Genomic DNA, 26,286 nt, shown 5'->3' with positions numbered 1-26,286 from the left:
CTAAAAGAAAGAGATAGGGGAGTCAGGGGACCTTACCCCGAGCAAGTGGGACAATGGTGGTGACAGCTCCCCTCAAGCCCCTCCGACCTCCCCCAGGACAGGCCAAGCTGGCTGCGGCACGGTTTGTGTCTTCTGTGGCCCAGTTCATGCCTCCACACATGAACAGAAATGCGAACTGGGGCACAGCTGACCCGGGCTGTCCTGGGGGAGGCCAGTGGAGGTTAGGGGAGCCCCCCCATCTACATGCTGCCATTGCCACTTGCTCAGGGTAAGGTCCCCTGACTCCCCTATCTCTTTCTTTTAACTTTGGGAAGCCCCCTGCCCACTTTGCTCCCCTTTACAAGCAGAACCCCAAACTGGTTCTGCTCAAGCCAGGGCTAGTCTGGTTCGAACTGGGACAGGATCACCTTTTGGAAGGGCCAGTCTGGTTCAAACTCAGACCACCCCAGCTCAAGTCAAACCGGGTTTGAACCAGAACTGATTTGCACATCCCTAGGATGCAGACATATTCAAACCACATGACACTATGGCTGCTTTAAGAAGAAATCGGAGCACTGATGATGACTTAAGTTATTTTAGATCAAATTTATCATAAGAATCAGTGGCCCACATTCACCTCAGCATTACGAGGGCAGAGCAAGAATTCTGTTTTCACAGGCAGCCAGGACATTAGGTGTGCTGAAGGTTTGTCGAACATCAGTGAATTGATTCGGGAGCAAGATGGCAAAGCAATTTTAGTTTATCTCTCTTCCCTCTAAATGCTCCTTTCACTGCCAGAAATAAGTCCCTGAGGGTCATGCAGTAAAAAGGGGTTTTGCAGGGAGGAGGAAGAAGTGGAAATCACTTCACCATACCCCACCTCATGTTCTGCTGTGTTGTGCTGGGCTGCATGGCAAGCCTTTAGTGCAGCTAGTTTCCTGGTGGCCTCATCATGGTGTAGATCAGGGATAGGCAACCTTGGCTGTTGTTCAGTTACAACTCTCATCATCCCCAGCCACAATACATTATTATGAGGATTATAGTTCAACAACAGCTGAAGAGCCAAGGTTGCCTATCTCTGCTATAGAGAATGTGGGCCAGTATTTTAGGCACAGTGCATGGTTGGTGGATGATAGCAAAATGTTTACCTTGCTAATACAGGGACAAGCGGGGGAGGGGTGATCAGAGGAGGGAATGTTAAAGACATGATAAAAATAGGAACCATGTGTGAATTTCTCTGGATTATGGCCAGTGATGGTAAAGATACAGAGTAATATCTACTTGTAAAAAAATAAGTTTATATCTCCTGTTTGATAGTTCATAAGTTATGCAAGCCAGCTGTGCTTAGGGCCAGGGTTGTTAATTGTGCCTATAACATTACTGTGGCCCGTGTGCTTGATTTTGCTAATATAAATAACATGAGAAGTGGGGTCTGGTCTGAATTGGGGCCACAGCAGGGAAAGAGGCAGTAACCCTTTGCCTCACCACAGTCGCAGTTCAGGTTCCCCCTCCAACAATTACTCTTTGCCCATGAAGAAAAGCTCAATTTGGCACCAAAGAAGGATAGCCATATTAGTCTGCTGTAGCAAAAACATACCAAAAGACCAAAACATACTTAAAACATACCAAAAGAATGGTATGTTCCTTTAAAATAAATTAAAGTTAAGAACTCACAAGTTCCACGATGCAAATACCTCAATGTAAGTGGTTTTTAATCCATAAAGCAACTCACATTTTGAGGCTGTTCACACAAGCATCCCTACCCAGGTTTGCACAGCCCTACCCAGGTAGAGCTGCTCGTATAGCGTGCTGGGTTTGAGGCCATCTTTGCACTGCCTCGCTGGGTAGCCTGAGGTTTCCCCCCAGGCTATTACCTAGGTAGAAAGATGAGAGCATGCCCTTCTACCTAGGTACCCAGTCATGCGTCTGCTTGGGTGGGAGGTAGCAGACACAGAGCCAGCTGCCTAGAGCGCTCGGCATGTGAGGAAACCCCACAATGAACTGCGCTCATCGCATGGTACATTGTGGGATGCAGGAGGCCGCAGCCTGCTTTCCTTCCACTCCCTTGCAGCTCTCAGAGTCGCCACACACCGGTCGTGTGGGCACACGGTGCTAGCAAGCCCAAGAGCAGCTTGAATCATGTGGGGAAGACAGGATAACTCCTGCCTTCCCGCAGCCCAGCCCTGCCCTGGCTGAGTAAGCATAGGTCATGTGAATGACCTTTTGGAGAAAGTATAGTAAGTTTGAGGGAAAGTTTTCCTAGAACTGAAGGACTTAAATCTGAAGACCGCCCTTTTTAAATAGGCGTTTGGTCAATGAGTGGCTCCCGGCTTTAACATAGCTGTGTTTTGTTTTAGCAGTTTGTTTTTATTGAAATTTTATTACTGTTTTTATCTTGTCACCTGCCCTTGTGTCTTCGGGAGAAGAGTGGAACAAAAATACAATTAATTAATTAATAGCTTTTAAAATTACTTTGTCTTCTACCCCTGCTAACTGGGCAAAGAGGCGCCTTTTAATGTGGTGATTCTCTTTATTTAGTGGGGGTGAGGAGTAACTGGCCCTATCCACACCCAGCCCAGTACCTGCAGTGACAGTTGCTGGTGTGTATCTTATGTTTCTTTTTAGATTGTGAGTCCTTTGGGGACAGAGATCCATCTTATTTATCTATATGTAAACCGCTTTGGAACCTTTTGTTGAAAAGTGGTATATAAATATTTTTTGTTGTTCAACTAAGGCCACCTTCTTTCATGACCAGGTGTCTTGTGACAAATTAAAAAGTTGTTGTGCCTTTCTGATTGACTCACATAGGCATTTCCTCTTTCTAGTTTTAACTGAGTGCATTAATTCTAAGATGAAAAAGTAGATTTTTCAAGAGAAAAAGTATTTCAAGGGAAAGTCAATATTGTCCGAATGCCTATAAGCTGCCACATTTTAAATTAGTGTGTGTGTAGGTGGGTGTGTTTCAAGCTTTTAGGAGATGATCTACAGGGATGTTGCGGAAAGAGAAAAAATGTGGTCAAGTACCCATTTCAAGTCTCTTTATCACAAGATTTTTGTTTCAAAGAGAAATTGTTGTTCAATATCTTTAGAAATACTGTTTATTGTTGCCCTCTTTCAACTGAGCATTAATGTATTGAGATACATGTATGCTTATGAATACGGAAAATGTGGTCTGAAAGTAAGAAGGGGCTGAGACAAGACCATAGTACAGATCCATTATGGGCCAAATAGTTAAAGTGACACAACATTTTCCACCCACCTCTCCCATCCAGTTACATCCCGTCCGGTCTGATCTTCTCAGATGGCCCTTCTGTCGGTCCATGATTTCCGAGAGGTTTGGGGAGCTTCAGATTCGTTTAGCTCCTTCCTTACTGATTTTCAAATCTCTATTGAAGACTTTTCTTTTTCGCCAGGCTTTTGCCCTGTAGTTTCCTATTTGGTTTTTTTTTATTTTTTGTTAGTTACTTTAGTTTTTAATTTAGAATGTAATTTTAATGCTGTCTTGCTTTGCATGTTTTTGTACACTGCCCAGAGTCTTCGGAGTGGGTGGTATATTAAATGTTTCAAACAAACAAATTTTCAGGGTTATAGTGGATACCAGGCCACAGATAGTGCATATGTCATACACTTTTGATAGCACATGAAATGTTGGGGAAGCATACTGTGGATCTCATGTGGCATTTGAAATTCAGGAAGTGTTTTCTGGCACCTGACACTGATATATCCCTTCCCCTAGAGCAGATTTCTAGTCTGCTTGGACAGCCAAGAGCCTTGATATTAGTAGCTGGTCCTGTTCAGCCATAGGAAAGCAAAATAAATATTTATGTGAAGTACTGGAAAGCAAAAGAATGTACCAAGACTGACAGAATATTTTTTAAAGCTTTGGGGCCTTGCTGTTGTGAATAAAAGTTCATGTTATATCTATGAATAGGAAGGATGGGAAGAAATGAATTAGTTTGGAAAAGCAAGTAAAAAAAATTTTTATATATAGCAAACTGATACTAAAAATGTAGCATTTGTAGAAAACCTTTCTCCCTGTTGTGAAGATGTATACCTTTAGTCTTTATTAAATAGGTATTATGTGTGCTAGGTTCCTAGATGTGTTGAGTCTTCTGTTACCTTCAGTGGTTGCCTGTATTAGTGCAACAAGGTGAATTGTGTATATAATAGCAACAATGATAATAATACTTAAAATGAAATCATAATAATTCTTAACAGGAAAGATAAAGGTGGAAGACAATATATCCTCTTTCCGAGCTCTTCTGATATTCTGCTAATGTTCTGCTATCAGCTTTTGGGGCTTACTATGCCAATTACAAAAACTATAGATGTATTCATTTTAAAAGAAATGTGACATTCTCAGTAGACCATGAGTTAGTGCCTTGCATAGTACAAGAACACACATGCCATGTTTTCCCTGCTTCTCATGTATTTGGATCACATTTGATGTGATGAAATCTGAGAGAGCAACTAGGCAGAGGCTAGCCAAAAAAACTATATTTCCAGCATGCAGTTTTGAAATGGGAGTGCTGGCCCTCAGGCTTGCCTGAAAGAATTTCACTGATTTCTGAAGTTTTAGGTTGGGACTGTCTTTAGTTATATATCTACGAGGGGCATGCATTCTGTACATGCTCAAAGGCATTCTGTCACAGTGCCATATCTCCTAAGGTTGATCCCTAGTATTGAGAAAGGTTTTGGGGCTGAGCCTTGGTGCATGCTTGCAGACATGAATATGTGGATATGGAACAGATGAACATGTTAAGCAGGCTGGCTGTAAAATAATGATCGATGATACAAAGAGTTAATATTTAACTGTCACTCTCAGCCCGTGCTGTAAATTATGTTAGTATCCCCTCAGTTAACCTCATGACTTGTCTGTAATAAAAGATGTTTGTTCCAGAAAGTATTCATCCTGTCAGAATCTGTTTCCGTAGAAGTAGCTAAAGGGCGAATTTCCAAAGAGATGGAGTGGCTGAGTGGGCAATCTTGTTGTGCACTTTGGAATCACATTGACAAGATGGCATGAGCTCCCAATTTCTTATCTTCTTTCTAAAATTCTTGTTTCCTGTTTTGTTTTGCTTTGGTATTTTCGAAAATTAAGTTGTCTTCCTTGTAACTAATGTCCCCCTGTTGTGAGGAATAGTAGCAGCAAGATGGTAACAACTGGTTTGGAAAGAAGCCAGTATTTTTTCCTATAAAATCTGCTTTCAGGTAATTTCTGTCTTGTTTTCCTTATATAGCCAGTTCTTGCCAATGTATATTCATAATACATCAAAAGGAAAACAAAATGCATGGAGTTCTCCATAGTAACATGTGCAATATGTGTTTTTGTTTTTGTTTTTTGGTCTGGTGAGGCTAAAATAGAACAGCAGAACTGCATTGTTATAAAGACTGCTGTAATTGAATTAAGCAACATTACTTTTCAAAAGAAATATACCAATCTTACATTGCCCTCTATGGACAGCAAACGGCGTAATTATTTCATTTTTTTAATGACAGTAAATTCAGGGCAGTGTACGGTAGCCGTTTTAAAAAACCACTGCTCTTAGACGTGGAACACTGAAGGAACAGAAAACAATATCCAGATGTTACCTCTGTGGCCCAGTGCAGCTTTGCACTTGTTTGCTGCAACCATAGTTTACTTAGTGCTATTTCTGCACTGAAGTTAAGTGCATTTCCCATCTTAACCAGAGCTTGAAGTAAGTTTGCAAATTGGAAATGGAGGCTCAGGGTGCACAGATGCTGGATTTTGATTTGTACACCATGGTTTGCAGGGAGCAGTTATACTGGCTTGGAGACTTTCTCTCCAAGCTGAATCCAGGCTGTTTTTTATTAGGTGTTTTCCAATAAGGATTATGGTAAAATATCAGGTCAGTGCTGAACCAATATCAACAGTGTTGCGGAGGGCATAACGGCCTTCCTGGGAGAGATATTGATATAGATGTAATTGTTATTGGTTCAGCATTGATCCAATATTTCTGGTGACACACAGGCCTGCTAGCTGAGCAAAGACACACCTTTTAAAGTGGTGATTATCTTATATTTAGTAGGGGGAGAGCAACTGGCCCTATCCAATTCCAGCACAGCATTCCTCCAGTGGCTTTGCTGGTGTCTACCTTATGTTTCTTTTTAGATTGTGAGCCCTTTGGGGACAGTAGACCATCTTATTTATATATTATTTATTTTTCTATGTAAACAGCTTTGAGGATTTTGTTGAAGAGCGGTATATAAATATTCATGGTAGTAGTATTAAGCAGCATTGGTGAGTAGTTCCTAAAGCAACTGCGCCATGTCTCTTCCTCTCTCCCTAAAAATGCTTGCTAATACACATGTAGAAAAATATGATGTAACCTATTGTGTAACAGTAGTAATCGGGGGAGCAGAGAAGAAGATACTTCTTAACAACTATGTACTTCTTAACAACTAGTTCTGGCCTGAGAAATTGCAAGGCTAAGTAAACTACAATAGCTGGAACCTCAGATAAATTCAGATCAAAACCAAGGGGAGTTTCAAAGACAAGTTGTGATAAGGCTAACAAAATGTGTGCAAATGCATTGCATGTTATTATTTCACATGGAGATGTGTTAAGCAGTTACCAAATAAATACTGGGTAATAACAGTGTCAAGGTCAGAGCATGATAACAGTGCTCTGGATGAAACATTAGTGCAGGCCTGCTCAACTTTGGGCCCCGCAGCTGTTTTTGGACTAATGGTAAAGTGTGCCATTGATTCGGTGTTAACTCATGGCGACCACAGAGGCCTGTGGTTGTCTTTGGTAGAATACAGGAGGGGGTTACCATTGCCTCCTCCCATGAAGTATGAGATGATGCCTTTCGCTGCTGCCCAATATAGGCATACCCCATAGTCTGGGAAACATACCAGTGGGTATTTGAACCGGCAACCTCATGCTTGCTAGGCAGGTCATTTCTCCACTGTGCCATTGGGCTACAGCTCCCATAATCCCCAGCCACAGTGGCCAATAGCCAGGGATTATGGGAGTTGTAGGCCAACATCTGCAGAAGGGCCAAAGTCAAGCAAGCCTGCGTTAGTGCAAGCATTACAGCAGGAATGTTAGCATATAGTACTTGCTGTCCAATGCCTTCCTGCTGTTCTTTTACACTTCAGCCAAAATCTTCTATGTAAATAATCAGCATAACTACTTAATGCAAACTTTATAGGGCAGGGAATTGATACTGATCAGATTTAGTGCTGAGATAGAATTCCTCTATCTCATGGTAAAATCTTCCACTGCTTCTTTTGAAGGTTCTTGGAAGACTTCATTTTTCTTTCGTAGAAATAGGTCTTTTGATCTCACATAACATTTAGATAATGTCTGAGATCAAATAGCCTTTTTCCAAGAGAAAATGAAGCTCTTAAAACTTCAAAAGCAACACTGGAGGTTGAGGTACTTTTTCCTTATTTGAAGTGAAACCCAAAGGGCATCCATGAACAGACTCTCAGTACTTTTGTACTTTACAGGGCTCTCAATATGTGTTCTAATAAAAACTTGTAAGTAAGCTGGTTATGTGAAAACATCTTGCTGTACAGAAATAAAACCAGATAGCTATAAAACTGCATCATTAAATACTCTGAATGTATCTTCAGTGGCAGAAATGGTGTATCAGGTCCCATGTCATTTATTTTATTCTATTGAAAATAAAGTTTTTAAAAAAGAAATTGCAAGACTATACACTTGAATTCAAGGTGGGAGAGAGAAATAGAACAGAAGAAATTGGAACTTTACAGAGATTTGTAAACCAAATCCTAATGGGCCCAATACAGCTGGGATTCCTCATCTGCTAGGGCTGCATGTACAGAACCATCTTCAAAAATAGCTGTTATGCTAATTAACGGATCAAGAGATGGATATGAGATGACCCCATCTGAAAAAGGATACTGTAGAACTGGGAACCATGTGGAAAAGGGCAAGGAAACTAACGAAGGAGATGGGGCACTATTCTTATGAGAAAAATGGGTGTTTTTAGTTTAGAAACAAAGACATGGCAAACAAAGGCAAAGAGGAAAACATGATCAAATTATACATGGTGTGGAGCAACTGAGTCAAGAACTTTTTCTCCCTCTCTCATAATACCAGCATTATATGAGAGGGAGAAACAGTCCTTGATTTGGGTTGTCCAGTTCTTCATGAATACATAATTAATGTATGCAGTTCATAGCCACACAATGCAGTGATGGCTTCTGGCTTAATGTTAAAAGACAAACAAATTCATGGAGATTAATTCTATCAGTGGCTATTAGCTGTGATGGATAAATTGAATGTCCATGGTCAGAGATAGTATATCACAGAATACCCGTAGTTAGTATTCAGCAAAGGGAGAGGGACTATTAATTTTATGGCCTGTTTGTGTGCTTACTAAAGTAATCTGATTGGCTGCTTTGTGGAACAGAATGACTTTTATTAGAGAATGTTTAGCATATGGTTTACAAAAGCAACAGTGAATAGAATTTCCTGATAAAACATGGCCACGTATTAACGAATGTGTGGTTGCAATGGTAGAGAGAATATAGCACTGAACACGAGTTCCTACGGGTTTGAGTAGAGTCCTACTAGATGGTCTAATTCAGTAGAGCTCAGTTTATTTTTGCATTCATTTGAGGCATTTATAAATTTTATCATTGCTACCTGGAAAATTAGGAGGAAATTACAGAAGGAATTCTAGACAGATTAGATCAACTGCATTTTTTTTTGTTATGACAAATTCTTTGCTCCTATCTATATTGTTAAGTCTAATGGCTGTATAACAATAAAGTTTGGCTTGACTTGACCATAAGTAAATCACTATAAAGTGTGCTTTAATATCCAAACCAAAAGAAACTAACAATATTATATCCAATAATGCCCTGCATTGGCTATAACCTCATAATCTAGTATTTTCTGAGGACCTGGAAGGAAAAAAACATCCTTGTGATGTAACTGCTCTGTATGTCCCTGTTGTCCTTTAATCATCGTGCAATAGCCGCAGTAGAGAGGCCACATGAGAATTAATGCTGTTTTTCTGAATCATTACCTCCTAATAAGATTGCTGCTTGCAAACCCATGAACTGTGCACGGAACACTGCCTCTTAGAGTAGCTGATTCCCAGTTCAGCTCAGCTTCATTCCCAAATCCAGTTAAATCTGGCTGTAAAAATGTTTTTCCTGCCTCCCTAAAAATTCCCAACAATTTCCCAGTGAAATTTTAGGTGGAACTAAAGTTAAGTAATTTTAAACCCAGTCCAGATGATTTCACCTGAGATATATTGCCAGGTTTTTAATAGTTTACAGATGATATAATCAAACAGCTGCTGTTTTACTAGTTCTCACACTATCTCTCAGCTCATCCTTAGTTTCTACTTACTCAGTTGCTAATGGAAGCAGAAAGTACCGCTTTGTACAGACACCCTTTTAAAAAATCCTTTTATTTTTATACTCTTATATATCAGTTCCTTCCCATTTCACTTGCTTACACACAACAATATCTTTTTGGCTTGTTGCTTAGAATCTGTTTTGTTACTTGTTTGGTGGTTCTAGACATCACTTGGAAGCAGGGGCGTAGCAAGGTTGGAGTGGGCCCAGAAACAAGATTTCATAATGGCCCCTCCCTCACTGAAGCTCAGCTCATGAAGTAAAGAAATCTTAAATGAGGCTGAATAGTGGTAACAAAAAGCATAGTATGTGTGTGTATACACACACACACACACACACACACACACACACACACACACATATCTAATCCTAAATTATGTTTTAAAAGATTTTGTAAATTGTGGATGATGTGGTCATTTAATTAATTTAAATTGTGGTCATTTAAAGGTACTAGAGAAAAACATGCTGTTCTGGTAGCTCCAGGTCTTAACACTCACATCAATTTTGGAGGATGAATACAACTGAAGGAAGCCCAGGTGGGTGTGCGGCTGGGGAAGTCAGTCATGTGACTTGCCTCTGCCCCCCCCCCCCGGCAGTGGGCCCCCAGACAACTGTCTCTCCTTGCCCTGTTATAGTTACACCCCTGCTTGGAAGCATGGTTTACTTCATCTGTTAGAGAAGTTTGTCTCAACTTATGTCAGTCAACAAACTGTGGCATATTCAAACCAGAACCCTAACCCCAATTTTAAGAGTTGGTTAACATAAGAACAGCCCTACTGGATCAGGCCCATGGCCTGTCTAGTCCAAGATCCTGTTTCTCACAGTGGGCCATCAGATCTCTCTGGGAAGACCACAGACAGGAGATGAAGGTGTGCCCCCTCTCCTGCTTTTTCTTCCCTGCCACTGGTATTCAGAGGCATCCTGCCTCTGAGTATGGAAGTAACCTATAGCCATCAAGACCAGTGTCTGTTCCCTGTAATCTTTTTCATCTGTGTGTGGAATGAGTTTTGTTTGGGGTGGCAATATCAAGGCAGCGTGTATGCACATGCAGTCAGAATGCATTTACTGTAAGTTTTAAGGATATAAAACATTGCAGTAGTATTGCTGGGGTTAATTTTATTGCTGTTGCTTTAAAACACAAACAAAAATATTATTTTCATAAAGAATTATGGTTTATATAGAACAATACTGGCAGGCCCGGTACTAGGGGTTCTGGCACCACTCTGCAACCTATAAATTGGTTTCTCCCTCCCTCATTAATATTAATGGCAGGCTATACCCCTCCCCTGGGCTTTTTTTTTACATGTGTGCATGCACACAAGGTTTTTGATGTCCACTCAGCTAATTTTAGTTCCCACTCAGGTTGAATCAGGAAGCCCCCACTCTGAATTCATGTGTGCGTGCACTGCCTTGATACTGCCACCTTGAACAAAACTCATCTACACACATAGATGAATAAAGGAAACACTGCAGGAGAGAAAGGCAACTTTAAAAAAAAAATCCCCATCTGATTTGCACAGTCTCATTTTGATGCAAGTCTTTAAAAAAAATCATTTATTCAGCAGCGTTAGCCCCTTATCAAATGGAATGCTCAGCCTGCAAGATCCCAATATTGAACATCCCCACTCCTCTGAACTACTGCCTGCCTCTGCCATGTCCACTAATCCCCCCCTTTCTTGTTGTGCCTGGCTGAATCTGTCTTTACTTGTTAGTTCCTTCTTCATCCTGCTTTCCCGCCTTCCCTCTCCTCCATTCACCATTTCATACCATGCTTCCCCCAGCCCACACCCCATGTCCTTTCTCATGATCTCCTCCCCTTTTTTTTCACTGGTTTCCTCAATTCACATACATTGCACTTGTTCTCTCTACTGGCTGCATGTTTGCTTTTAAAAATCCCAGTCTGTTATCTCCATCCCCTTTTTGGTGAGAGTCAGTCAAGTAGCCCACCCCCCACCCCACCCCTTTCCTCATCTCCCTCATTCCCCACCCCACACACACATTTGATTTATCCATTCACACACATTGTACTTGTGCACATTGTACTTGCTTGCATTTAATTCTTATTTTATCTTCATCCCCTTTTTGGTGAGAGACAGCCATCAGCCCACCCCCTGCCCCATTCATTCTCCTCCTCTCTCCCTCCCTCATCATTTTTCATTTGATTTCTCAGCACTGTTGCTTACTTTTTAAATGTTGTTTCTTTTGCCTTCCTTCCTTCCTCATTCCTCCTCCTCAGTAGTAACCAGTTAATGCATGCAGCTCTCTAACCAGAGCCAGGCAGCCAACCACTCCCGCTGCCTGCTTCGTGTGAGTTTTTCAGGGGGCTGGCTGCATCGTCTCTCCTCTCATCATGTGAGAGACTGGAGAGATTCTGCACACAGCAGGCCCCAGACTGCCTGGGACTCAGGAGGTAGGCACGTAGCTGTCTGCTGTGGTTGGGGCCGTGCAGTCACCCTCCCCACCCCAAGCCATGAGAGATTGAGGGCTGGTTGCAGCTGCAGTGGGCACTGGCAGCAGCAGGGCAGGGGACACTTGGAGCCCGACCCATGCAGGTCTTGAAGGCCCCCCCCCAACTCTTACCTTGCCACCAGGGGCAAGCACATGGCCACCTGCACTGTGGACACCCCCCATCAACGCTCCCCTGCAATGTGGTCCATGCTTACCGTGTTGTGCCAGCCCTGCTTACTGGGTCAGGTGAGTGGGGCAAATCAGTAGTTACTGGCACAATAAAACCTCATCTCAGAGATGAGATGCCAGTAATAAAACCATCACTGCTATTCCATGACAATAGGTGACAATGAGACTGGTAAAATGTATAGCACCTTTTTTTATCGGCAAGGTTTTCCTATAAGACATAACAACGGTAGCAGTCTATAATGCAGGTTTAGAAGAGAGGTGTAGTAAAAATACAGCTTTTTAACTGTAGTGTGGTTTTAAATTGTTTTAAGTGGTTTTCATTTCAGTCTGTTTTATGTTGTTGTAAATCACCCAGTGATAGATGTTTCGGGCAGTCTACAAATTTGAAAAACAAACAAACAAATAAATAAACAAAAGGAAATGGAAAATGTCAGTATTCTTCCCCTGAGTTTCTGCAGATTGTCTTCAACATTGAGCACACTGGAACTTATATCCAAGTAAACATGCATAGGATTGCACTGTAAAAATAGCTTTGTCAGGAAAATATGCTAATTCAAGATCCTGCTTGTGATAATAATGGCTTGAAGTATGAGGGAAAGACAGTTTGGAAACACAATTTGACATGTTTTCCTCCTCTTTGCAGCTTCAGACCAGTTTGACTGAACCAATGACATTACCCAAGTCAATCTCCCTTCCTCGTAGTGCATACTGGCATCACATCACTCGGCAGAACAGCGTAGGAGAAATCTACAGTTTACAAGGTAAGATGCTTGAAAAGCAAAATGGCATGTCTGTCAGCTTCCTCACCTTGAACAAACCTCATGCAAATTGCTTTCATGTGTACGGGTGGTTTTCTTTCTGTTTCAGTTTCTAAGGAATGTCATTAAAATGAAATTGGGAATCATGGGATATGCCCTCCTTTTTAACTTCATAGTCTAAAAGTGAATATTACTATTGGAAACTTTGCATAGATTGAGAAATCGATTCAATTGTTTAATCAAATTGTTTTTTTTAATGTATGTATAATTCTTTACATATCTTATGTATGTATTCATAATTCTTTACACCTAATTCTAAACATATCTAATGAAGATATGTTGTGTGGAACTGCACAGAGGAACCAATTTGCTGAGGGGAAATTTGATTTTGCTTAAATTGGGACATTCCCCACAGTTTTGGCTATTTCCCAGTAGCAAATAAATAGGCTATTACTAGAGATGCTGGTGATGCTTTCCTGGCTTGGTCCCAGAAATGAACTTCATATCCTCAGAAAGATTGTCTCAAAAGAAGTGAACATTGGAAGCACCCAAACCATTCTCCTGTTTATAAAAATCTGAGCCAGAGAATCATGCATGGCATGCTCACCGACCCACCTGGCACTCTGCCTGATCTCCTAAACTCCTTCCCTCTTCTCTTTAGCTCTTGCTGGGCCTGGGGCAGCAGTGACAGCCAGTGCTGGATGAAGGAGGTAGGGAAATCTGATTAGGGATATGCAAAACCTTTTCAATTTGAAGCGTTTTGAGCTCAAAGCAGATCATTTCGAGTGTTTTTTTTCTTTTCTTTTTTAAGGCCCTTCAAATTAAAGGCCTGTTTTGAGCTTGAAACAAAACAACTCCACTTTGAATAAAAACATTTTGAGTGTTTTGAGTGCCATTTTGGAGGGCTTTTCCCCCAGGGAGAGCTGGTCTACTGATTGGGGTTGGTAGGTAGACCAGTCCTCCAGGGCAGGCTGATGTTGTGAGTGGCCTGGCTGGCACAAACACAAATGTAGCCAATCAGGCTACTTCAGATTCATTATCCATGAGATCGCGTACATTCAGGAAAGAGGGAGATAAGAAGCATCCCACGCAGACTAGAATTTTAAAAGCTTTATTGAAACTGTGATTACATTCAGGCAACTAAGCATGTGGGCATTTAAACAGAATATTTTTTCATGTAATGTGGAATTCTCAACAGCATTTTAAAATTATTCATCCTCACTGGAAATTGTTAACATGCTAAAAATTTCTCCTGCTCTGAGTACAATGTAAACACATTCTTCTGTCTAGTCTGGGCTAGCAGCCAACTCCATCTTATCTCTACTACTGCCTAGCAACAATCCAAAACAATTCCCACATAACCCGGTTCAACTGCAACAGAAAAAGGCATATCTCTTCTGCTTTTGCAAGCAGTTTTTAAACAGTTTTTAAATCCACTTCTTCCTCTCTTTAATACAGCTAACAAGGCTTAGCAATGTCAGTATCTCCAGTTTTGTTCCCAAATAACCCAAGGTTGCTCAAACAGAAAGCAGAAAGCCATGCATAGCCTCCAAGCCAAGAGGCCAAGACAGAGGGGGGTGGGCAGAAGCAAATGCCCACACTTGTCATTTCAGTGACTGAGCTGGAAGGCTGAGAAGAGAAAGAGAGAAAGCTTGAGATTGGATGCTAGTTCTGATGTATTAATAATGCGCCAGAGACAGGGGGAAGAGAGGAATGAAAGGTAAGGAGAAATGGTGGCAAGGAGAGCAGACCAAGGCAGAATGCTGTTAGACCAGCTAACAGAGTCTGAAGAAGCAGGAAGCAGGAAGGACAGAGATTGCATGGAAGAAATAAGATGAGAGAGGTAAGTTAGTCTTGTAGGAAGGCATTGTTGTTGATAATACTATCGGTCAGTCGTTTGTAGTCGTCTGGAGGCCTTGAGGATGGGCAGCAAGCTGTTGGCTGTCCAGGCAGCGTAGGAAGCCGAATGCCATGGCAATCTGTGAGGCACAGATTTGCCTTTACAGGCTAAAGCTCACATATTAGCCCAGGGGCCAGAAGATGTGGCTCCCTGGGGTTCTGAGTAGCTTCCCTTCCCTGTTTCTTCCCCTGCTGTTTCCACTTGCCTGTGGGAGGGGTGTGTATGTCCCTTTTATAAACTCTCCTCAGCCTCTTGTTTGTCATAACTCCCATCAAAGACATTCACATCAACTCTTAAGTGTCACCATTCTAAAATAAACATTTTTTTGGTCTCCCACCCTTCACACTAGTGGGGTCCAACTAACATGTTTACTGAATTTAGATGGCAACATCCCTGGCCTAGCTGGACCAGTCTGTGGTCAGTTTCCCAAGTTTCGTTGGCACCTTCAATTCCAAGAAATATTATTTAGAGATAGCATGAAAAGAATTGTTATTAGAAAATAGCATATAAGAAATGTTATCAGGAGATCTCTTATAAAAGCAATTCAGCAAGAAAGTATGTATTCCAAATGCATGTATATCTAATATGTGGTTTTCTGATATCTAATATGTGGTTTTCTAAGACCTTCTAATTATGATTAACATAGCAAGTTCCTCATGATTGACATTAGCATAGCACAATGCAAAAACAACTCCAAGGCAGGACGGGATAAATTTTCCTTCTCCTCAGGCCTTGACTACAGAATAAACAATTCCATTCGGTTACGTTGGCTCAGCAGAACTAAAGTTCACACTTCAGTCTATTGCAAACCAGCCATTTTAGACACAGGCCTGAGTTTTACCTTTTGGGCCTGCAGAGCTACTAGGTGCTTACCACACCGACATGCAAGTCTGAAACAGAGGCCTGGTCTACCTGCCATGAGCGGGGTAGACCAGGCCTCTGCTCTGGATGTCGCACATGAGCCAGCCTCAGAGGACTGCTCTACCCACCGACCCCAATCAGTAGACCAGCTCTCCCTGTGGGGAAAAGCCCTCCAAAATGGTGCTTGAAACACTCAAAACACTTTTGAGTTTGTTTCATAACAGCCAGCTTGGCCGCTGTTTCAGTGAAACATTTCAAGCATTTTGCATTTCATTTTGAGCTTGAAACAAAATGCAAAATCCATTTTGTGCACACCCCTAAATCTGCTCTGCTCTCCCTTCCTTCTCCAATGTACTGATAATACATCACCAGAGGAAAACCCCAGTAGACCTTGGCATATGTACGTTACGCAGAATTCACTTCTGTTTATAAATTAGAGTGAAACCCATGTATTAATAGTTATGTCCAACAAACATAAACTCAGATATTTCACTGTGTTTATGCATACTGATAAACCAAGCATACTGATAAACCAAGCTGTGGTTGATTGTGCATAGGTACTATGCAATGTGTAAATTGAGAATAAGTCATTAAGAAGTATCTTGAATTTACCAGTGTGTTGCTTGGATATGTCTTCTGCTTTCTCACTTTTGGGTTCCTCTTCTTCTTCTTTAATTTAAATTGTCTGCTCTTCGGAACCTACATGCTTTGCTTACTTTACAGCCATTTACATTAGGTTACACTTCTGGATACACAAAACTATGAATGATTCATTTAGGAACATAGGAATCTGCCATGTACTGAGTCAGACCATAGGTCCATCTAGCTCAGTCTTGTCTACACAGACTGGCAGCGGCTTCTCCAGGGTTGCAGGCAGGAATCTCTCTCAGCCCTGTATCGGGAAGAAAGATGAAAGACTCATTGTGTCTGCTGAGAGAACTTTTTTACTCTATACAGAATGAAAGTTGGAAAGGTCACCTCCTCTTATTGGATCAAGTTAAGGCCTTTGACAAAGTGAACCACAATTATCTGTGGACATTGTTGAAAGCTAAAGGTATACCACCCCTATTCGTTACTTGGATACAGCTGCTCTATACGAATGCAAAGGTGACACCACAGATTAATGGATGGCGGGGCGACCCGATCATTTTGCATTCGGGTGTCCGCCAAGGATGCCCATTACTTTATGTTTTTGATCTGGATCCGATCCTGATCAGGATTCAGAGAGAACCCCATCTGCAAGGACTCTCGGTCTCTATCCCTCCGCCCTGCGAGATCTTCCCGGGAGGGAGGAGGAGGGAGAGTGATGGGATAGCCGAACCACCTGTCCACTCAGAACCACATACTGAGTTTAGGGTAAAATTTGTAGCTCATGCCGATGATGTTACATTACTGTTATCAAATGAAAATGAAATCTCTGTAATACTAGACTTCTTCTGGGAATATGGCAAGATCTCGGGCTCAGAATTAAATGCTGACAAAAGTGTATTTGTTAAAATGGACCCCAGACACAAGCAACTCTCATGCCTACCCATCTCTGAATGTAAAAGCAAAGGGGCCCCAGAGTCCAAACTGTAGTGGGTAGATAACAGTAAACATTTTGGGGACTGAATATGGGATTAAGGAAAAAGTCTGGGGGGGAAATTGGACAGATTGGGAAGAAAAAGTAATGCTTAAAATCACCATGTGGAAAAAATGGAGCCTCACCATGTACCAGAAAGCAGTTTACATCCGGACTTGCCTGATACCCCCGGTGTATAACCTGGCGGTAGTCTATCCTCCCCCGCTCGATCTCCTTCGGAGAGTTGAAAGCCAGATCTTCCGTCTAGTATGGCACATAGCATCCTTCCCTTTGGCCCGTGCGGTAGCATTTAAGGAGGTTGAGCAGAGAGGCCTAGCCCTACCTGCCCTGCAACCCTATTTTGTAACTGAATTCATGTCCTACAATTTTGGAAACTGGATTTTCGTGAATGTCCATAATATGTCCAAAATACAAAAAACCTGGGTCTCGCTTTTCACTCTGTGTTGGCGCAAGTCAGCATGGGGCATAGCATGGTGGGGGAAAGGATCTTTCAATGGTAATATCACACAAGTATTAAAAGAGAACACCCGGACTACTTGAGAGATTTGTTATTCACACTTTAAAAATGGAAGGTTGAACCGGATCTATTTAAAGGATCCTCCTCAGTTAGCAGTTAAGGAAAACAATTTATGGAGAGATTCTAGAAGTGGGCTTCTTAAAACCTGATTTAGAACATAAACGCTACAAACACCGCACTTCACAGTAGTTGTTGCAACCCGATCACCCTATCGCTCTCTTTAAGGAGAAAAAAGTCCCTTTCCATTTATGGGAAACAAGGTGGCGCTTATACCATCAAGTACTACCACTTAATGCGGCTAAGCCATGGCTCCCAGAGGACCAGCAAGAGTGCCCTAAAATCACCTGCAAACAGAAAGCTAGTGAGCTAGGCAAGACATTCAGGGAAACCCACTCACATTTCTTAAAAGAGTGTGTGGTAGCCAAAAAAGTGTGGCAGGGAGTAAGCAAGCTGTTAGAGTGGCCTGATTTGGAAAAACAGACTTGGGAAGAATTAACCTCGGGTTTGAGCGATAGAACCTCCTTTCGAGGTCCCAGAAAGAAACCTTCAAGGAAACGGGACGGAACGGGTGCCCTCATACTAGGGAATTGGAACGTTCTCCTTCTCGTAATCAGGTTAGTAAACCTGTATGTCATTTATGCAATGCTCCTACATAGGAATAGGGAGGGAAGACGTGCCCGAGAGGTTCACGCAGATGAGACAGTAAATCTCTTCTGGAAAAGTTTGTATGGTTATGTGCAAAAAGACAAGAGTATCTCTTCTAAACAACAATGGAACAAATTGTGGAAATGGACGTCAGATGTAACCCCCCCCCCCCGATTACCTGATGTGCTTTGAAATCCCCCACCCCCGAGTTACAGTACTACCTGCATATACATACTTCATAACCTTGTGGGTTACCAAATCCTTGTGTGTAAATCTTTGTAGATATATCATGTACAAACAACCACTTTGTATATAATTGTGCTTTGGCAATGTACTGTATGCTTTGGTAGTTTGTTGGTTCAATTAAAAAATCTTGTCCTATATTGGAGATGCCAGGGAGAGAACTTGGAACCTAGATGCTCTTCCCTGAGCAGCTCCATCCCCTGAGAGGAATATCTTACAGTGTTCACACATCAAGTCTCCCATTCATATGCAACCAGGGCAGACCCATGCTTGGTACCACAAGACCAGCTCTCCTAATCAATCTAATAACAGATTAGTCAGATTTCTATACCTGACTTTAAAATGTAGTTAATGGGGGGGGAAATGATATGGCCGTAATGGATCAAAAACAAAACAGTTTCCAGACTCTTCCTCAGCTTGTGGCCTTGGTTTATGTTTGTGTGTTGCAGTTCATGAATATTGAATAAAAGATGGGCAGAAGGAAGAGCTGGTAATACGCTCATTCAAATGAATGCACATCATTTGGTAGCCTAGAAGGTCAGTGTAGACAATCACCAGCATGCAGACCTTGATTAAGGAATTAGAAGTGGAATATGGGTTTATTGAACTCCCCGTCCTGCCCAACATTAATTCCCATGTATCAGTTAAATTAGGAATGACACCAGCAGCAACATTCATTATCATTAAAGCTATGTGTAATTTCTGCTTAACCAAGATTTGAAACCCAAATCGTGGACCCAAACTGGTTTCAAGTCAAGTGGAAACTCAGATTATCTTTAATGGCAATAAACATTGCTGTCAATATAACATATATAACAGTTAAGGAAGGCCAGCAGGAGATGGGGGTGGTGTGGCGGTGGGGTGCTTGTGCTTTAAAAGGGAGAGGTAGGAGTATAATGAGCAGTCAGGGCATGACAACTGCTTGGGGCTAAAACTAGAACACTGTCCAGTGAATATGCACAGTCATTACTTGAAGAGTCTGAGTCAGGAGGTAGAGGTTGGCTACAGAGCAGCCAACCTGGATGAACAGGGTATAATAGCCAGGGTAGAGAGATGAGCGAACAAGAGTGGTGTGACCAAGTGCCACCCAATTATAGCTAGGTGAGTCAGGTGGGTGATTCCTCACAAGACATTGAATCTCCTGTTGGTTCCCAAGCATGCATGTGGGCTGCCAGAACTATTTCAGGGCCAGACAGCTGAGGCTCAGGAAGAGGCTCAGGCACAGTGCACTTAGATGGCTTAGTCTCCCAGGAGAAGAATCAGCCACCAGGTGGAAAGAGGAAGAATGAGGTGCTGAAGGAGAGAAAGGAAGCGGAGGAAACAGACACAAGACAGTGCCGGGTAACTCATCCTTCCCTCCAGTCATGTGTGCTAACACTCTGCTAGCATGCTCACATGCTAACATGCTCACATGCTAACACTGCATATGAGCCTGCCTGTCCTCCTGTGTCATCCAGAGAAGCCTTTTTGCATATCCCACCACCATCTGAAGTTCAGCTGGTGATAACATGTGATAGGGCCTTTTCTGTTGCCCTGCTTAGGCTCTGGAACTCCCTGCCCCAGGAGATCCATCTGGCTCCCTTCCTGACAGCATTTTGAGGTAAACTGAAAACCCTTTTTTCCAGCAAGCTTTTTGATTCGATTTGTTCTTCTTGACTTCCTTTTGTTATGCTGTTATCTCACAATCCATTTTCTCTGGTCTGCATTTTTGTTTTTTGTTTTTTTGGTCTTTTGATTTTTAATTGTTTGTTGTGTGCATTTAATAGTTTTTACTCTTTTTATGTAAGCAGTCTTGAGTACTTTTAAATTGAGATGGAAAGGTGGATATAATATTTTAAATAATTGAGGAATGTATGAAATCACTTGAATCAATTACATTTTGCAACATCATTTTGAGACTGTGTTTATGAACTAAGCAATATATGGAATCTTTTTCAGCTGTCACATTCACTATGCCTTCATGTGATTTGCAGAATTAACATTATTAATGGGCATTCTCCATTCGACTCACATTCACCACTGCATACCTAGATATATATACGTTTATGAAGTCAATTTGTAAACCAGAGAAAGGTTTTTGGAAAATATAGGACATATGGGTTATGTTACCCTAGGGAGTACTTAACGCTTTTTGATTAAACTGTAACGGTGTGAAGTAAAGGGTGGGAGGGGGGGGAATAGGATGGTTTCCCCCCCCCATTTTAAAAATCTTTTTTTCTTAAATTAACCTCAGCAGGTGGGCAGCTCTTGAAAATATTTCAAAAGACAGAACACATGGATATGTGAAGCATGTGGTTTTCAACTGATAATGTAACCCACTGAACATTTTCAGACTGATCTCTAAAGTAAACACAATATGTGAGCATCAAGGCATATAAAATTGTTTCACTTTCCCCTCAACTCTTTTGAAGTCAGCAACACGTCACTGGAAGGTGTCAATACCTGATACCTGTAAACCTGTAATTTCCAAATAAATTTGAAAATTGGCCAAAATGAATAACTTAAGACACAAGATGCGGTGGTGATGGTGGTAGTTGTTTTGCTACAGAAAGGGGCTGAAGCTGATGATGAAAAGGTTTGAGATACTTGGCGAAAGACAGCAAATAAATATCATAATGACATTAAAAACAGGCCCAACACAAACAGGCCCAACACAAGTTCTGTGCCAAGACAAGATTTTTTAGTTATCCATTACATCAATCATATAATGGAACTTTCTTTCTTTCTTGAAGAATATGTTGAAGTGCAGCTCTTAAGTTTACCTAAGTACAACACATAGATACAATGTATTTTAATTGATAAATGTGTTAACTGGCTTACTCTATAGCCCAATAGCAGCTCATGATGTTTACTACAGTTATAAAGTATATCATAGAACTGCATTATGAGTCTCCTTTGAATAATAATGAACCTGATTGAATGCCATTTTCTTAAATGAGCAATAAGCAGAACTAATTTATCCCTAAATCTAGCTAGCTTTTCCACTCACTCCTTCTCAGATCCTGTCAATTTATCCCTTTCTGTGCTCAAAGTCTGGTATTACTCTGGCAGTGCAATGATTTATAACAGTGAAGCTGATGTGGGGAAAAACCTGTCATCCATATCTGCAGACACTATTTTCTAAAAGGGCTGATTTCCCTAATGTGAAACTAAGTCTAATGGAATATGGATGACAAGATGAGGAAGAACAGCAGTGTGTAAAAACTGCATTGATGGTGCACAATCTAGAAGTCTCTGTACAGGTGCCCCTCGTTATCCGCGGTTTCAGCACTCGAAGTTTCGCATAACTGTGGTCGGGCAATGTACACCCGAACTCGTTATCCGCAGTACACTGCTTCGCATATCCGTGGTTTTTAGCAGCGCAGTTCTGCCCTTACATGGTCTTGCTCTTGCTACACTTGCTCATGGAGGCATGTAGAGGAGTTTGGAGAAGACAGTGGCGTGCTTTGGTCTTCATGTTTAGAGTTTTGTGTACTTCTAAAAGCCATTTTGGGTAGCATTTGGCAACGTTTCAAGAGCCATTGCTCTGAAGCTTTTGCAGGTTTGTTTGAGCCATTTCTGTGGAGCCTTTGGGAGCCTTTTTTGAGCATTTCTGTGGAGCTTCTTGGAGCCATTTTCTGGAGTTTCTTGCAGCATTGTGCTGCCCTCATAAGATGCTAATTATGCTTCTGTCATTTTAATTTTGATGGGGAAAAAATTAATTCCAAATTATTATTTTTAATTTTAATAATTACAGTATATTATTTAATTTAAATTGCAATTAAAATTCAATTTAAATTAAAAATTAAAAATTGATATTAATTACCCTTCAAAAGTTGATTCGCCTCTCCTTGATTCTCACACACTCATCTGTGTGTGTTTACTTGAATTTGATTTAACTTTTGCTGCCTCTTTGGCCAACCTACCAACTAATCAGGCTAAGGGGCTTGTACTGCTACCAAGTAATTAGGCTAAGGGGCTTGTGCTAGACTTCAAGAGTGAGGTGAGGAAACGTCATGTTTATTCATTACTGGAGAAGCTGGAGACATTGCTGGTAGGTATGTTTTGGAGGGGGTGGGAGAACTTTAAGGGTGGGGAAGGGTGCACTTACCCCTCCTTCCACTTTCCCCCTACCAGCAATCCATTAGTAAAGGTTCTGTTGGGGGGGGGGGCAGCATACCTCCCTGACACCCTGTTCCCTCTTAAAAAAAAAAAAAAAATCTTACATTTTATATCCCGCTCTTCTTCCAAGGAGCCAAGAGTGGTGTACTGCATACTTAGGTTTCTCCTCACAACAACTCTGTGAGTAGGTTAGACTGAAAGAGAAGTGACTGGCCCAGAGTCACCCAGCAAATATCATGGCTGAATGGGGATTTGAACTCGGGTCTCCCTGGTCCTAGTCCAGCACTCTAACCACCACACCACGCTTGCTCCCTCTTTGGCCGGAACAGAGGAGAGCTGGTCTTGTGGTAGCAAGCATGACTTGTCCCCTTAGCTAAGCAGAGTCCACCTCTGGTTGCATATGAATGGGAGAACAGAAGTGTGAGCACTGTAAGATCTTCCCCTTAGAGGGGTAGAGCTGCTCTGGGAAGAGCAGAAGGCTTCAAGTTCCCTCCCTGGCTTCTCCAAGATAGGGCTGGGAAAGAATCCTGCCTGCAACCTTGGAGAAGCCGCTGCCATTCTATGAAAACAATACTGAGCTAGATAGACCAATGGTCTAACTCAGTATATGGCAGCTTCCTATGTTCCTAAGTGCCAAGTGCGTGTGCACATGCTAGGTGCATGTGCGCATGAGCATGATGTGCGTGCACACCGACCTGGCATGTACACACATACCCAGCACTTTGGGCCACTTCTGGCCAAAGAGGGAATGGGACGGCAGGGAGATATGAGCCTTTACTAATGGAGTCCCGGTGGGTGGAAGGAGGAGTAAGTGTATCCTCCCCTGCCCTTAAAGTCCCCACCCACCTTTGAGCCTCCAAACCGCCCAGTGTTTGAACCTGTTCAGAGGCCCATAAAAGGGCCTCCTGGCAGGTTCGTGCACATCCCTAATTGCTAGAAGAATTGGATAGTGGGAGAGCAGGAGAGCTGAGGTGGCCAAGATACAATGCTGTTGGGGTTTGCACAAAACCAACTGCTCTGGTTCAATTTGAGTCTGTACCAAACTTGAACCATACTGGGCCAGTTCAGTTTTGCACCCCCTTGAACCTCCCCCCATTCATAGATGCTCCCCCACAGAAGGGGTAAGTTGAATTCTTTTTTTAAAGAATTAAACTTTGAACCCTTTGAACTTTTCGGGGGATTCGGCTTGATGCCAAACTGAACCAGTTGGCGGGGGGCGGGGTTGGTTCAGCATTGAGCTGTTGAACTGAACTGATTTGATGTCAAACAGGTTTGGTTCTGAACCTGTTCACACATCCCTACAGTGCTGTGCTCCATCCTTATTTCTGCTTCTACCATGTCTTTTTGGTGATTTTTCCGGTCACTTTCCTAGGCTCTGAAACCTAACCCTCCAATTCCCATTGACTTAATTTTTCTTTGTCCATGGTTTCATTAAGCACGGTTGTAAGCCAGAATAGAACCCCTGTGAATAACGAGGGCCACCTGTATACTAAATTGATTTAAAGTGAATAGGAACTTCACAAGAGCACTTGAAATTCAATGAGACTTTCACAGAATAACTTGTCACTGCATTTCGCCTTACTGAATATTATTTTAATAGTTTAGGATACTGAAAGGTACAATTGCATAATTCTCATGCACAAAATTAAGAACACTAAGGCCAGGTTAATAGATAGTGGGGACCTGAGTTCCCTCAGCCCAATACATGAAGGAATTTGAAGTTGATGCTGCAGATGGTCTGATACCATGGTTTGTTGAAAGTAGCTGAGTTAAGCCAGAGGTACGCCCCTGTCTGCACCTCCCAGTGAGGCCCTGGATGCTATCCCAACCTTTCTTGTACTGCCCTTCGACTGGTAAGCCTTCCCAATGTAAGCCCATTGCAGCCATTGGTCCCAACTGCAAAGGGAGCTGGATCACCTGGAACAAATTAAAGGTTCATTAAGAGCACAGGTAGACATAGCGTGCACTTCAGAGTAAGCAGTGTTTGGTTTGGCAAGTCAACATCAAATCTTGGTTACACATCTCGGTTTGGTGGCCCTGTAATCCACAGGTTCCTGTCTTCATGTGGATTCAGTCACAGACAAGTGGGTTAAATCACAGACAAGTCAGTTACTGACTTTGCAAGTAGGTTTCACACTATTTGTGAACCCAGCCTAATGGATTTCCTTTTAAAAACACACACACAACATTCTTTGTCTAGAACATGAGAACACCCATTTTAAAACAACTTAGTGTTGGAATATCACTTTCCATTCAAGCCAGATGAATGTCTAAAACTGGAAACTCTTATTGCCTCAGGAAATATTAATACAGCCCAAGGAGTCTGTGGCTTTTTGCCATATCAGATGTTGCTCTTTTGTTACTGCAGATATGGGATCTACCTTATATGCAGCGAGCATAGACGGTAGATGTCCTTGTGCCTGACCTTTACCTTTCAGAATGAGAATGGTGATTCACTGGCAATGTAGTATCAAATGACACGCTGCAAGAAGGGGCCTTGTACTGTCTCACCCTTCCAAGCTGCTCCAAACAAATGTAAAAGGCAATGCCAGTTGGTAAAACCAGAAAACCCATTTTTAATCAAAATGCAAGACTGGGGGCAGGGGAGGGAGCCAGAAGGCTGACATTCAGATGAAGCTACTCATGAGTAGAACTGAAAATGGACTATTCATGAGTAATTTAGTGTGTCATCCAAAAGATTTCATGACAACTGGGTCCTCTCTGTCACAAACATTAGAGCACATTTACTCAGGCTGATACATCAGCCAAATTTCATTCTTTCAGTTTATACTGTTTGGAGTGAATTCTTTGCCGTAATAGGGATGTGCGAACTGGTTTGAGGTCAAGCCGGTTCTCCATTGAACTGGGCCAGCTTGAAGGCTCACCCTCAAGCCGGACCGGGCCCGGTTCAGCTCGACCTTGAGCTGAACTCCCCGAGCTGGTTCAGAGCCGGTTCAGGGGTTCCAAGGTTTTTGTTTTTTAAAAAAGATTAGGACTCACCACTGGGTCCAGGGTTGCTGCCGCGGCCATAGGACGAAGGTCTCTGCAATTTCCCTCTTTCACCACTGGCCTTCCCCCATTCTTTAAAGGGCTGTTAGGCTGCCACACATGCACCCTAGCCATTTATGTGGGCTGGGGGCCAGAGTGCATGCACAGCAGCCTCCAAAATGGCAGCCGCCACTGTTTCATAAATGGCAACCTCCAAAATGGCAGTCGCCATTTGTTTCTCTACAAAGAGTACTATCACACATTTGGGGCTGGTTAATCATCGTGCAGAATTATGGTTAAGCTTGGTTCTGCTTAATATTCTGAAGGCTCAGACGTGTGTGCTCCCCTTTCCCACACCCATGTGAATTTCCCATACCCAAATACCAATTTATGTTAGAATAATCTAGGATCCGTTGTTATGTCCAAACTGACAAATCTTGCTTCATTTTAATATACTTACCTAAAATCATCTGTGATCTGGACCCAAGGTTTGAAAAGAATTACAGATTGCACTGAAATTTTTCCCCAAGTATATAAGATAGAACAAAGCGAGATTGGTCAGTCTGGACATTACAACTCATCTTTGCTTGTTCTAACCTAAATCAGTAGTAGACACTCACATAGGCATAGGAGAGAGGAAGCGCGCACTCCCAAGCCTCGGAGGTGCATGCTCCCCTCCTGGTCGTGAGGGACCAGGCTTAACTGTGGT

General features: G+C 42.2%; 1 protein-coding gene across 4 annotated transcripts in view; it reads left to right on the top strand.

Annotated features, from left to right (window-relative positions):
- The window catches only part of DOK6 (docking protein 6), a 373,813-nt gene that overhangs the window by 282,837 nt on the left and 64,690 nt on the right, over window positions 1-26,286 (top strand). For 3 of the 4 annotated variants that reach the window (XM_053246098.1, XM_053246101.1, XM_053246099.1), the window contains exon 7: window positions 12,626-12,743. In XM_053246098.1, the coding sequence (XP_053102073.1) occupies window positions 12,626-12,743 (118 nt within the window). Of the gene's footprint in view, window positions 1-12,625; window positions 12,744-20,029; window positions 20,112-26,286 lie in introns of those variants that run through there. The other variant, XM_053246100.1, reaches the window with a different exon arrangement.

Source organism: Hemicordylus capensis, chromosome 4, assembly GCF_027244095.1.
Source record: "Hemicordylus capensis ecotype Gifberg chromosome 4, rHemCap1.1.pri, whole genome shotgun sequence".
Lineage (NCBI taxonomy): Eukaryota > Metazoa > Chordata > Lepidosauria > Squamata > Cordylidae > Hemicordylus > Hemicordylus capensis.
The sequence above is the reverse complement of the archived record's forward strand: the minus strand, read 5'-3'. Positions and strand labels throughout refer to the sequence as shown.